At 50.7% G+C, this 12,692-nt stretch overlaps 2 protein-coding genes across 2 annotated transcripts; one reads left to right on the top strand and one right to left on the bottom strand.

The window, feature by feature from the left end:
* The first annotated feature begins 4,413 nt into the window (after positions 1-4,413).
* On the top strand, positions 4,414-6,717 carry LOC125553382 (non-specific lipid-transfer protein EPAD1). The gene is made up of 3 exons (XM_048717173.2): positions 4,414-4,845; positions 5,920-6,000; positions 6,095-6,717. The coding sequence occupies exons 1-3, from the start codon at positions 4,506-4,508 to the stop codon at positions 6,340-6,342; spliced, it is 669 nt and encodes a 222-aa protein (XP_048573130.1). The 5' UTR covers positions 4,414-4,505; the 3' UTR covers positions 6,343-6,717.
* Positions 6,718-9,085: 2,368 nt separating this feature from the next.
* Positions 9,086-11,561, bottom strand: LOC125553384 (63 kDa globulin-like protein). Its single transcript, XM_048717175.2, has 5 exons — positions 10,898-11,561; positions 10,629-10,804; positions 10,471-10,533; positions 10,054-10,362; positions 9,086-9,939 (listed from the first exon to the last, which is right to left on the bottom strand). Exons 1-5 carry the CDS (start codon positions 11,493-11,495, stop codon positions 9,313-9,315), a joined length of 1,773 nt encoding a protein of 590 aa, XP_048573132.2. The 5' UTR covers positions 11,496-11,561; the 3' UTR covers positions 9,086-9,312.
* Positions 11,562-12,692: the final 1,131 nt, after the last annotated feature.

The following is a 12,692-nucleotide window of genomic DNA, read 5'->3' as shown; positions in this document are numbered from 1 at the left end:
CAATCAAAGCAAGATAAGATGCATAAAAGATAAACATCACATGCAATCAATATAAGTGATATGATATGGCCAACATCATCTTGTGCTTGTGATCTCCATCTTCGAAGCACCGTCATGATCACCATCGTCACCGGCGCGACACCTTGATCTCCATCGTAGCATCGTTGTCGTCTCGCCAATCTTATGCTTTCACGACTATCGCTACCGCTTAGTGATAAAGTAAAGCACTACAGCGCGATTGCATTGCATACAATAAAGCGACAACCATATGGCTCCTGCCAGTTGCCAATAACTCGGTTACAAAACATGATCATCTCATACAATAAAATTTAGCATCATGTCTTGACCATATCACATCACAACATGCCCTGCAAAAACAAGTTAGACGTCCTCTACTTTGTTGTTGCAAGTTTTACGTGGCTGCTACGGGCTTAAGTAAGAACCAATCTTACCTACGCATCAAAACCACAACGATAGTTTGTCAAGTTGGTGCTGTTTTAACCTTCGCAAGGACCGGGCGTAGCCACACTCGGTTCAACTAAAGTTGGAGAAACTGTCACCCGCTAGCCACCTTTGTGCAAAGCACATCGGGAGAACCGGTCTCGCGTAAGCGTACGCGTAATGTCGGTCCGGGCCGCTTCGTCCAACAATACCACCGAACCAAAGTATGACATGCTGATAAGCAGTATGACTTATATCGCCCACAACTCACTTGTGTTCTACTCATGCAAATAACATCAACACATAAAACCTAGTCTCTGATACCACTGTTGGGTAACGTAGTAATTTCAAAAAATTTCCTACGCACACGCAAGATCATGGTGATGCATAGCAACGAGAGGGGAGAGTGTGATCTACGTACCCTTGTAGATCGACAATGGAAGCGTTAGCACAACGTGGTTGATGTAGTCGTACGTCTTCACGGCCCGACCGATCAAGTACCGAAACTACGGCACCTCCGAGTTCTAGCACACGTTCAGCTCGATGACGATCCCCGGACTCCGATCCAGCAAAGTGTCGGGGAAGAGTTCTGTCAGCACGACGGCGTGGTGACGATCTTGATGTACTACCGTCGCAGGGCTTCGCCTAAGCACCGCTACAATATTATCGAGGACTATGGTGGAAGGGGGCACCGCACACGACTAAGAATATGATCACGTGGATCAACTTGTGTCTCTAGGGGTGCCCCCTGCCTCCGTATATAAAGGATCAAAGGGGGGCGTGCGGCCGACCAGGAGAGGGCGCGCCAGGAGGAGTTCTACTCCTTCCGGGAGTAGGATTCCCCCCTTTCCTAGTTGGAATAGGATTCGGGAGGGGGAAAGAGGAGAGAGAGAAGGAAGGGGGGGGGCGCCGCCCCCTTCTCCTTGTCCTATTCGGACTAGGGGGGGAGGAGCGCGCGGCCCAGCCATGGCCACCTCTCCTCTCTTCCACTAAGGCCCACTAAGGCCCATATACCTCCCGGGGGGTTCCGGTAACCTCCCGGTACTCCGGTAAAATCCCGATTTCACCCGGAACACTTCCGATATCCAAATATAGGCTTCCAATATATCAATCTTTATGTCTCGACCATTTCGAGACTCCTCGTCATGTCCCCGATCCCATCCGGGACTCCGAACTCCTTCGGTACATCAAAACTCATAAACTCATAATATAACTGTCATCGAAACCTTAAGCGTGCGGACCCTACGGGTTCGAGAACAATGTAGACATGACCGAGACACGTCTCCGGTCAATAACCAATAGCGGAACCTGGATGCTCATATTGGCTCCTACATATTCTACGAAGATCTTTATCGGTCAGACCGCATAACAACATACGTTGTTCCCTTTGTCATCGGTATGTTACTTGCCCGAGACTCGATCGTCGGTATCTTAATACCTAGTTCAATCTCGTTACCGGCAAGTCTCTTTACTCGTTCCGTAATACATCATCTCACAACTAACTTATTAGTTGCAATGCTTGCAAGGCTTATGTGATGTGTATTACCGAGAGGGCCCAGAGATACCTCTCCGACAATCGGAGTGACAAATCCTAATCTCGAAATACGCCAACCCAACATGTACCTTTGGAGACACCTGTAGAGCACCTTTATAATCACCCAGTTACGTTGTGACGTTTGGTAGCACACAAAGTGTTCCTCCGGTAAACGGGAGTTGCATAATCTCATAGTCATAGGAACATGTATAAGTCATGAAGAAAGCAATAGCAACATACTAAACGATCGGGTGCTAAGCTAATGGAATGGGTCATGTCAATCAGATCATTCACCTAATGATGTGATCCCGTTAATCAAATAACAACTCTTTGTCCATGGTTAGGAAACATAACCATCTTTGATTAACGAGCTAGTCTAGTAGAGGCATACTAGTGACACTCTGTTTGTCTATGTATTCACACATGTATTATGTTTCCGGTTAATACAATTCTAGCATGAATAATAAACATTTATCATGATATAAGGAAATAAATAATAACTTTATTATTGCCTCTAGGGCATATTTCCTTCACTTCCATGATACACTTAGTAGTTTTTTTGGCACAAGAGTTGACGAGGTCTGTTTGTATTTCTTGAGCTATCATTTTATTGTTCCTTGAAGCATTCTTGAGAACCACCTTGTTCGCTTCTTCAAAAATCTCCACTAGCCATTGCATAAGCTCAGGGAAATTACCTTTATGTAGTGAAACTTCTCTCCATCATGTTCACGAAAATCTAACCCTTGACAAAAAAGGAACCTCGGGCATTAAAAGGAATATGTCAGGCCAGCTCTATATAAAACCTTGTCTTGTTTGATGGTTGAACAAAATGACTCTATGATTGTTGTGTTTGCTGCAATTAAGAAATTGTATTTCTCTTGTGCTTTGTTGCGTGCACACTGCACTATTGATTTCACCGACATGTTTCACAAAACTATCCTTGTGATTCTAATTTCTAAGTCACCCATTCACCAAAAATCTCCACCAACATGCAAATTATCATTGAAAAGATAACATACAAGCATAAAGCACCATCTAGTTCTTTACTATACTCAAGCCAACTATAAGACTTAAACCATTTAGCTACAAATAAGTTGCGATTGGCATCCTCTTCCTAGGATCAGATTCACTCAATTGAACATCATAAACTGCATCTTCAATGTCACCCATTTCCTATATTTTTTCAGATTATTGGCTTGCTTCGTTCGCAATATTAGGTACTGTGATTGGACTTCTGTTGATGCCACTAATAATTTGCAGTTGTTGCGGAATATGAACTCAAGGGGAGCTCATGGTGCTATGAAGTTGATTCGGTGGGAAATTGTTCTACATCCGCACTTGCTGCTCAACCTAAATACATGGGTTGGATTTCTTCCCAACTTTAGTACATAAAGTTCTCAAATTAATGTTCTACTACATAAAAATTGAAATCCGCAAACATTTTTTAGTACCCAAACATTTTTCTAATATACGGTGAACATTTTTCATCTACTGATTTTTTGATATATGGTGAAAATTGGTGTAATATATGCTGGCATGTTTTTAAATACTACATATTGACCATGTAGATAAAAAATTTATAGTATATGATGAACATTTTTGTAATATAGATGGCCATTTTTAAAATATACATTGCACATTTTATAATATACGATGAGCAGTTTATAATACTAGATGAACCTTTTTTGGAGTTCTGAACATTTTTTTGAAAACAGCAGCCATTGTACAAGAAAAAACCAAAACAAAAGAAATGAGAAACCCCAAAACAAAAACAAAACAAAACAAAACAGAGAAACCTACAGAAAAAAACGAAACAGAAAAAGGCAAAGGAAGAACCCGAACTGGGCCAGCCGGCTCGGCGTGCCCCAGTGGGCCGTCGTGGCAAATGCAACGGCTACATGGGCCGCTCTTCGTGAAAGAGAAGGAGGTCAGTTCATGGACCGCTACCAGTACACGGGCCTCGCTGTGGCAACACCCGCCGTGTACTAGTTTTCGCGGGAATCCAATGCCAAAATCGCTCCCCGCGGGAACCCGACGTCGGTCTGGTGACTTCTGGAGCCTTCCAGAACACTCCACAAGCTCCCAGAGCCGTCTGATCAGATCAGCACGAAGCACGAACATTGGCGCGCGAAGATATTTTCCTTCCCGACGCCGCCGCACTGCATTTCATTTGAATTTCAAAAATCGAAAACGGAAAACACTTTCTCTCATCCGAGAGGCGGTTACGTGCCAGAGGAGCACGAGAGAGGCCACCCCCCCAGCCAGCTCACGTGCCGCGCCCTCGCACCCCGCGCGGCCGCATCCGGGCCGTCCGCGCGGACAGCTGGCCGCGCCCACCCGAACCGACGCCCAGGATCGCGCCCGCCACCCGCTTGCCTTAGCGTCCACGGCTCCTCCGGCTATATAACCCGCCCCCCACCCGCTCCCCCTCCGGCATTCCATTTCCGTTCCACCACCGCACCACCACCACTCCACCAAAACCCTAGCGGGCGAGCGAGGGAGAGAGAGACCGCCCCGCCCGACCCCGCCGATGGAGAGATCCCGCCGCCTGCTGCTGGTGGCGGGCCTGCTCGCCGCGCTGCTCCCGGCGGCGGCGGCCGCCTTCGGGCCGCAGCCGGGGGCGCCGTGCGAGCCCACGCTGCTGGCGACGCAGGTGGCGCTCTTCTGCGCGCCCGACATGCCCACCGCGCAGTGCTGCGAGCCCGTCGTCGCCGCCGTCGACCTCGGCGGCGGGGTCCCCTGCCTCTGCCGCGTCGCCGCGGAGCCGCAGCTCGTCATGGCGGGCCTCAACGCCACCCACCTCCTCACGCTCTACAGCTCCTGCGGCGGCCTCCGTCCCGGCGGCGCCCACCTCGCCGCCGCCTGCGAAGGTACGCGCACGTTCACCGCCCTCCGTCCCTCCCTCTCTCTGTCTACGTGCAGATTTTCTGTGCTCTCTTTCCTGCTTGCCTAGTACGTAGTGTTCCATGGCCTCTCGGGCCGCTAGCGCTCCGATTTGCGTTGGTTTCCTTGCTGTTCTGCCGGATCTGTCGGCACGGCGCGCGGCGTCGGGTTCTCGCCGTCTCCCGTGGCGAGCGACCTGCGCAGCGCGCGCGCGGCCTAGCTAGCTTCATACCGCTGTACCTTGAGATACACGGAGCGATTTAGGGTCTACTCTGAGTATTTCGTCATCGTATGATGCATGTGCCGCTCGCGATTGTTTCATCGATTTGAGATCTGTGCTTGTTCCCGCGAGTTAAGATGGATCTAGCGCCGTACGCAGATGCAGAGTCTGTTGCTCGAGTTATCTTATCTACTGTCGTTCGACTATGGTATTTGCCTGCTTCCTTTTGGCTGGGTTTATCGTGCAGTGGTAGTAGACATGTGGACGCGTTCTTCTTATTTTGTGCCGACCATCGTCGAGATACTTTTACTGCTACAGCGTTTCATCGCCTGCACCATCCCGTTCGTGATAGCACTTTTGTGTCAAACCGCAACGCAGCTTTGCTTTCTGCGGTATCTTCTGCCTTGTTTGTCGCCTTGCTTGGTCAAAACTGAGAACTCTTGCTGTTTGATCGACCGAGGACAATCGCCTGCCGTGCTTTTGGCTCTGCAGTGCGTCGTCTCTGCCTCCTTTGCCAAACGTTTCCATGGGGGCACTGCTTTTTTGCATGCGGTTTCCGTAGCCTTCCTCTTTCGTGAAAAAAGGTTTGGGTCAAATCAAATGGATCGCCTATTGGCAGAGCAGCAGCAGATAGCTGGCTGTCTCACAGCTTTGGCAGAATCGGTCTGTTGCCTGCCACCGTGTCTCTTATCTTGCCTGCCACTGTGTCTCTTTTCTTGTTGCGCACGTCGTCACCTCCTCCTACTTTTTTTCCAGTTTTGTTTACTTTTGATGAAATACGGACGAACGGCTGGTAATTATTAACTTTGGTTGCTGTTGTTACTGTGGATTTTGGACGCAGGACCCGCTCCCCCGGCCGCCGTCGTCAGCAGCCCCCCGCCCCCGCCACCGTCGACCGCACCTCGCCGCAAGCAGCCAGCGCGTGCGTACCTCTCCCTCTCGCCCGCATCTCGCTCCGTATTAGCTGATTGTGTCTGCATACTGACGTGTGCTTTGGCTTTGGATCTGTTTCGCAGACGACGCACCACCGCCGCCGCCGCCGTCCAGCGACAAGCCGTCGTCCCCGCCGCCGTCCCAGGAGCACGACGGCGCCGCTCCCCACGCAAAGGCCGCCCCCGCCCAGGCGGCTACCTCCCCGCTCGCGCCCGCTGCTGCCATTGCCCCGCCGCCCCAGGCGCCACACTCCGCCGCGCCCACGGCGTCATCCAAGGCGGCCTTCTTCTTCGTCGCCACGGCCATGCTCGGCCTCTACATCATCCTCTGAGTCGCCGACCCCGAGGCCATGGTCCGTCCAGTTGCAGTAGAATGCTCGTCGTCTTGTTCCGTTTCATGCTTGTCGCCGTTCGAGGTTCGTTTCTGCAGTCCGATTGAGAAGAAGACGGTGGGTTTTGATCGCGTCCCGAGATTTCTGTTGTCGATCGTAGCGTCCTGGTAGTAGTAGTGTCTGGTAGCAGCAGTATGTTCATGTGTCCTCGGTCGCCTAGTTTTGGTCTCAAGTACTACTGTCTGTCCACCGTGTTTGCGTGGTCGCGGAGAACATCATTGGGTTTTGCGATTCCTCTGGTCAGATGAACCACTGCTATGTGATCGATCGATATGATCTGAATGGAATGGATCAAGTTTTGCGTTCTGCTGATGACGTGATGCTTCTTCAGTTATATTCATGCTCGATCTATTTCTGTTTCTCCCATTTGAATTTGTGGAGCAGCAGTTTGGCTTTCTTTTGTTCTGCTATGGATGAATGCTTCTTGCATGCATCTTGTCTTTGCTTAATTTGAACTGTAGAACGGATGCAGTTCTGGTTTCTGCTAATGATGTGATGATTCTTCATATGCATATGCTCTGTACATGTTCATCTCTTCAAATTTGTGCAGCAACAGTTTGTAGCTTTCGTTCGGCTCTGAATGAAATGCCTCTTGCATGTTGTCTTTGCTTAATTTGTTTTTCACGGGGAGCCTGCTGCAGCTTTCTGTTGCCATGTTGTTTTCCACGCCAGGACAAAATAGATGGTGCGGTTTGATTCGATCCCGGGTAATTGCTTGATGCTAGCTTCTGATCAATCCCTTCATCACGATGTTCCGGAGAGCCACATGGAACTGGAGGGGGGAGATTCAAATTCATGCATGCAAATTTGTGTTGGTATTGGGTCACGTCAAGCAGTCACTTTTTGCAGTATCACTCTTACCATTTTATCCTTTTGTTGAAACCTCTCTCCTCACCCCAAAAGTTGATGCAATAGTACTATGCCCACCCATGCTTTTTTCATATGATTGTAAAATTTGAATCTACTTTATCTTTTGAGCCCAAAGTCCCATTTTACTATCTGTTTGCATATTTGTGTTCCTTGCGGCGAGGGCTATCAAGCAAGGCCTTTCTTGAATATATTTTGGCAAGTTTTCAAATTTGAATTCTAAAACATGGTGAAACTCTATGAAACAAATCTCAAAGTATATGACCTTATCACCAATCCACCATTCTACAAATATTTCATTCTCCGGCATCGCCTGCTTCCGACGGCGATGCCGCTGTAGGTCCTCGCCGCCGTCGCAACTCTTCTGCTAGCTATGTGGTGGAACCGTTGGCACTCCACCCTCATTTCCCGTCTCTTTCTATCGTCTCTAACCACCGCACAACGTTCCCTACGTGGGGAGGAGCAACAATATCTGCTTCAACTCTTTGGAGGGTAAATTGCATGGATTTCATTCACAAAGAAAATATTGCATGGATTTTAAGTCAATTTTTGTGGCTGTGGATCAATCAATCAACCAAACAATTTGGGAGAAAAAATTCAGCTCAGAATCTGTATGAGTGTGGTTGTGTTTGTGTGACCCTTGCGTGAGGAACAGCAGGGACGCCAAGGAGGGTTGCCATGGACGCAACAAGCAGAGGAGCCGACGGGCCTCTGAGGAATGCTGTCGCGGACGGCGGGGGAGAGTAGCGGGGAGGGAGCGCCCAGTGCTTCCACAAGCAGGAGAGTTGCGACAGCGTCGATGACGAACGGACGGAGCACTCATAATTAGAAGAGTGTGGCGCTAGAGAAAAAGGACAAGGGGATTTGCATCTAATTGCTTTGAGATTCGTTTTGTCACGTGTCAGCCGCTGGAGAAGGTCTCACGACCGGAGGCGTGCGACCCGGGTCATATAGGAATTTTTTTCGTGCCATCGATAACAGCCGAAATTCTTCATGCCGTTGAAATCTTGAATAGATCTGAATCAGCAGAAGTTACTTTAACCCCACCGTCGTAAAAAGAAAGGCAGAAATCGACAAACTCAAGGAGGATGGGAACCAAAGACAAATTCCCTTGGCCACTTCGCAAATTTTTAAGAGCTGTGTGACATAAGTACTCATCTTTATAAGTTTTTTTTGGAAGAAAAAAGGAGTTTTATTTCATGTTAATAGGTTTACAGTCTGCTAATACAAAATGACTAATAAAAGGCAGAGCATGAACTCATCTCTCATAAGTTGTTGTATGACTAATTGGGAAATGACTAGGGACCAGTCGACTAAATTTGTTTTTGTTTCCTGTTGTTGCATGCAAAGGAATGGCCGGATCTAGATCTTCTTCTTCTATCTCTGAAAATACTGTTCATCCTCTTCCTCTCTCATCTCGATCTGAACCACCCACAACCACCAACCGGACCGCCTGCCTCATCCGCCCACGGCCAAGTCCACACCTCCCTTCCCTCGACCTCCTTCAACCGTCACTTGCCGTCGCCCCGACCATCTCTCTAGCCCCGTCCGCGTTCATTTTTTTTCTCTCCGATGGATCCCCATCATCGCCTACACCTTGAACCTAAGATAGGTAATGGGGTGAAGCCGGGCGGCGAGGCCTTCTCTCCGACGAGGCCCCTCCTTCTTCTTCATTCATTCAAAATTGACTGGACTGAATTTGAACTTTTATTCAAAATTGAATGACCCAAATTCAGCTGACTGACAGGTAGCTAAACTGGACTAATTGTTGTGTGGCTAATGGTACACGTTATCTCTTTCTTGGCCACGAGGAAAATACTGAAAAAGAGGCGCAACGCCCTTGTGTTTATTTATGTATTGACATGGGCATGCCTTGGCAGTAGTAGGTAGGTTGGCAAACTTACATCATCGTACTGAGCCCGTGCCACGACTTATTTATGCTACTCCCGCGTACTGACAAACTTACACACACATACAAGTTCAGCTCTCAAATGGCACGGGCTCCAGCTCACACATTCACTTAACAACAGCGGCCTTGCCGCCTCAGAGCGCGCCGGTCGCCATCCTCAGGAAGGCCCCCACGGCGTCGTCGCCGCGCCCGCGGTCACCACGACGGCGGTCCCCGCGCTCCTGCTCCTGCTGCTCGGGTCCGGCGACGAAGCCCTCGTCCTGCTGATCCTTGGCGCGGAACACCTCCTGCACCTCCCTCGCGGGCCTGCCGAAGGTGAGCTCCTGGGCGGGGTCGTCCAGCTTGGCGATCACGTTGTTCCTCCCGGCGAGCCACACCCGCTCGTTCCTCTCGGCGTTGATCTCGAAGCACACCACCTGGAGGTTGCTGCTGCCGCGGGACGAGGCGATCTCCACCACCGGGTGGCCGGGGGGCACCACGAACGCCGAGCCGCGCGACACCCGCGCGCGGACCGTCTCGTACCTCTGCTGATCCTGCTGCTCCTCAGACTCGGACTCGGAGCCGGAGCCGGACCCGCGTCGGCGTTGCTGCCGCCGGTCGTCCTCCTCTTCCTCGCCCCACCTGCCCTTGCCGTGCTCTTGCTCGCGGCGCTCGCTGTCGCGGCCGAGGTGCGGGCACACGATCTCCACCTCGCCCTCGCCTTCCAGCACGACGGCGAGCTTGAACGACTGGGTGTTCAGGTAGGGCGCGGTCATAGAACCCTGCAGATCGACACATGCATGCGTGTAAGCAACAGTTGAGTGACAAATCAAGATATCAAGTGCCATCGCCGGTCGACGAGACGAGGAGCCTAATTATTAAGCGTGGTGACGTACCGGCGTGATGTTGGCCACGGCGACGCGGACGTCGTGTTGGGCGAGGGCGTGGAAGCTACGGGCGTCGGCCTCGTAGAGGCGGCCATGGCGGTTGGCGATCTTGGGGCGCTGCTCCAGGAGGTTGTAGGTGTCGCGCGAGTCGCCGCGGAACGGGGGGAGAGGCCAGTGGTGGCCCTGCCCGCTCTCGGACGCCTCGCGACGCAGCTCGCGGAGCTGCTCCTCTGACGCGCGGACGATGGAGATGGACTTCTCCTCCTCCTCCTTGCCTTGGCGGCTGCCCAAGAGACTACCCAGCCGCTCATCCGAGGTCTGCACGTTCACGTCCATGTCCATGGATGTAATTGTGTAAATGGATTGGGTGAAGAAACAAGAGAAATTTATCTATTAATTCGTGCATGCATGTAAGTTGGTACGTACCTTTAACGCCGCTCTGAGCACGCGTTTGCTCAAACTAGCGAGGAGAGGCTTGGCCGAGAAATACTGCATGGGGTATCCACGTGTCAGTCAGCCAGTCAGTGCGTTGTCGGCCAGGATATCTACATGGGGGATTCGAGCGGCATCAACTTCTTAATTACCTGGAACTTGCCGGGCAGGGAGATGGTGTGGAGAATCTTGGCGATGACCAGCTTCCTCCGGCCGTCGGTGTTGGCCAGGTGCATGATGGACCCCGCCGGCGCCACGATCACATCGCCTTGCCTGACGGTGTAGGACCGCTTCTCGCCGTTCTCGATCACCGTCAGCACCCCCTCGCCTGCATGCATGCATGCGCACGTTAATTATCATCGATCGGCACTCTGGCAGATGCATGCTGCATGCAACCGTGCGTGTACAAGATGGACAGTACCTTGAGCGACGTAGCCGACGCCGTCTGCGTCCGTGAGTCCCGGCACGACGAACGCGCGCGGGTTCACCTCCATGATGGCGACACGGTAGTTCCTGATGCCCCGGAGGAGCCTGGACACTTCGTCGAACGGGCGAAGGGCCTTGACGAACCCGTGGTCGCTCCGGATGATGCGGCGGAAGCTGCGCGGGCCGAACACGTACGGCCGGCGGCCATCCCCGTGCTCCTCATCACGCTCTCCCTCGCCGCGCCGCCCACGTCCACGGCCCTGCTCCTCCTCACGCTCTCCCTGGCCGTGCCGCCCACGGCCACGGCCCTGCTCCTCCTCACGCTCTCCCTCGCCTTGCCGGCCACGGCCACGGCCGTGCTCCTCCTGCTCGTGCCTTCCGTGCTGCTGCTGGTCGTCCCGGCACTCCTGCACGCACCGGGCATGAGAGTACCGCGGCCGGTCCTGCTGGCACCGCTGCACGCACTGCTGCAGCGAGCGCCCACCGCGCCTGTCCTCCTCCTCGTCATGGGAGGCCGAAACAGCCGCGGCGAAGAGAAGGCTTGTGCCCAGGAGGAAGAGGAGAGGGATGGTTACTCTGGCTCTGGTCGCCATTGTTGAACTATCTCTGTGTCACTGGCTCTGTGTGTGGCTGTGCTGGGAACTGGAGGTTGAGGCACCGTATTTGTAGCGCGCGCGGCGCTGTACGTGGCGCCGTGGCGCGGCTACGTGGAGGAGAGCTGCGTGCCAGCGAGGAGGCGGGACGCCACGTCGCGCGGCCGTGCTTATCGCGCCACCGGCGAGGTGCGGGCCAGCTTAGGCGTCGCTTGTCGGGGCGTGCTCTTGCTCGCGGCGGGCGGCGCGGCGCCGAGCGACGGAGAGGGTTGAGTGGATTGCGGTGCTAGGTACAGAGCACCTAGACGCTCGACGGACTGCATGCCCGAGCCGAGCACAACATCCCGAGTACTACTGTACGTCCCAGGCCTCTGAAGTAAACCTGAGAGCATGGACCAGGCTTCCCTGGGCCAGGCTTTCCGTTTTGCAAGGGCGCGCCTAGCGCCCACGAGGCAAAATGCTTCAAAAGCGCTTGTTTTTTTTACTGTTTTATTTCACATTTTTTTTCTTTTAAGATTTTTTTCTTATTCCAAAATATTATCTGCATACTCATTTCGTCCCAAATAAATGTATTTGATTTAGTATAAATTGGTACAAAGTTGTAATAAATCAAAGACAATTTTTTGGACTGGCAGACTGTTTTACAAAAAACAAATTTACATATATTTTTTAGACAATGTTAATCATGCATTCGAAAAATGCTAAATGTGTAAAACAATGTTTCTGATGTATACTAAAAATGCATAAAAACTGTTCAATGTATATATAAAAAATAGGGCACCAAAACCTATACGTTTTAAAAATGTTAATCATGCATTAGCAAAATTTTAAACATGTATATAAAAAATATTCCCTATTTATACAAAAAAATGCACAATGTGTTTGTAACATGTTAAACATGTATACATAAAACATTCCTGATGTATACAAAAAATGTACAATGTATATAAAAAGAAGTGGGCATAATAAATGTATGTTTGAAAAACTGTTAATCCTGTATTTAGAAAATAAAAATGTTCTAGATGTATACAAAGTAATGAATGATGTTTATGAAAAAAGTAGATATCAAAAATATATGTTTGAGAAATTGTTAATCATGTATTTGCAAAATGTTAAATGTGTACGTTAAAAATGTTCCTGATGTGTATAATTTGTTAAACATTTTTATGAAAAAAGTAGACATAAAAAATATGTTTT

This window comes from Triticum urartu, chromosome 4A (assembly GCF_056163025.1).
Source record: "Triticum urartu cultivar PI428250 chromosome 4A, HENAU_Tu73, whole genome shotgun sequence".
NCBI lineage: Eukaryota > Viridiplantae > Streptophyta > Magnoliopsida > Poales > Poaceae > Triticum > Triticum urartu.
This window is presented reverse-complemented; position numbering and strand designations above follow the sequence as displayed.

Excerpts from the sequence above, each read along its gene's own strand:
- LOC125553382 (XM_048717173.2), top strand. The coding sequence starts at position 4,506 with ATGGAGAGATCCCGCCGCCTGCTGCTGGTGGCGGGCCTGCTCGCCGCG. Across the intron at positions 4,846-5,919 it reads CCTCGCCGCCGCCTGCGAAG|GACCCGCTCCCCCGGCCGCC; the intron begins GTACGCGCACGT and ends TTTTGGACGCAG. Across the intron at positions 6,001-6,094 it reads TCGCCGCAAGCAGCCAGCGC|ACGACGCACCACCGCCGCCG; the intron begins GTGCGTACCTCT and ends TCTGTTTCGCAG.
- LOC125553384 (XM_048717175.2), bottom strand. The coding sequence starts at position 11,495 with ATGGCGACCAGAGCCAGAGTAACCATCCCTCTCCTCTTCCTCCTGGGC. Across the intron at positions 10,805-10,897 it reads CGTCGGCTACGTCGCTCAAG|GCGAGGGGGTGCTGACGGTG; the intron begins GTACTGTCCATC and ends GCATGCATGCAG. Across the intron at positions 10,534-10,628 it reads CCCTGCCCGGCAAGTTCCAG|TATTTCTCGGCCAAGCCTCT; the intron begins GTAATTAAGAAG and ends TACCCCATGCAG.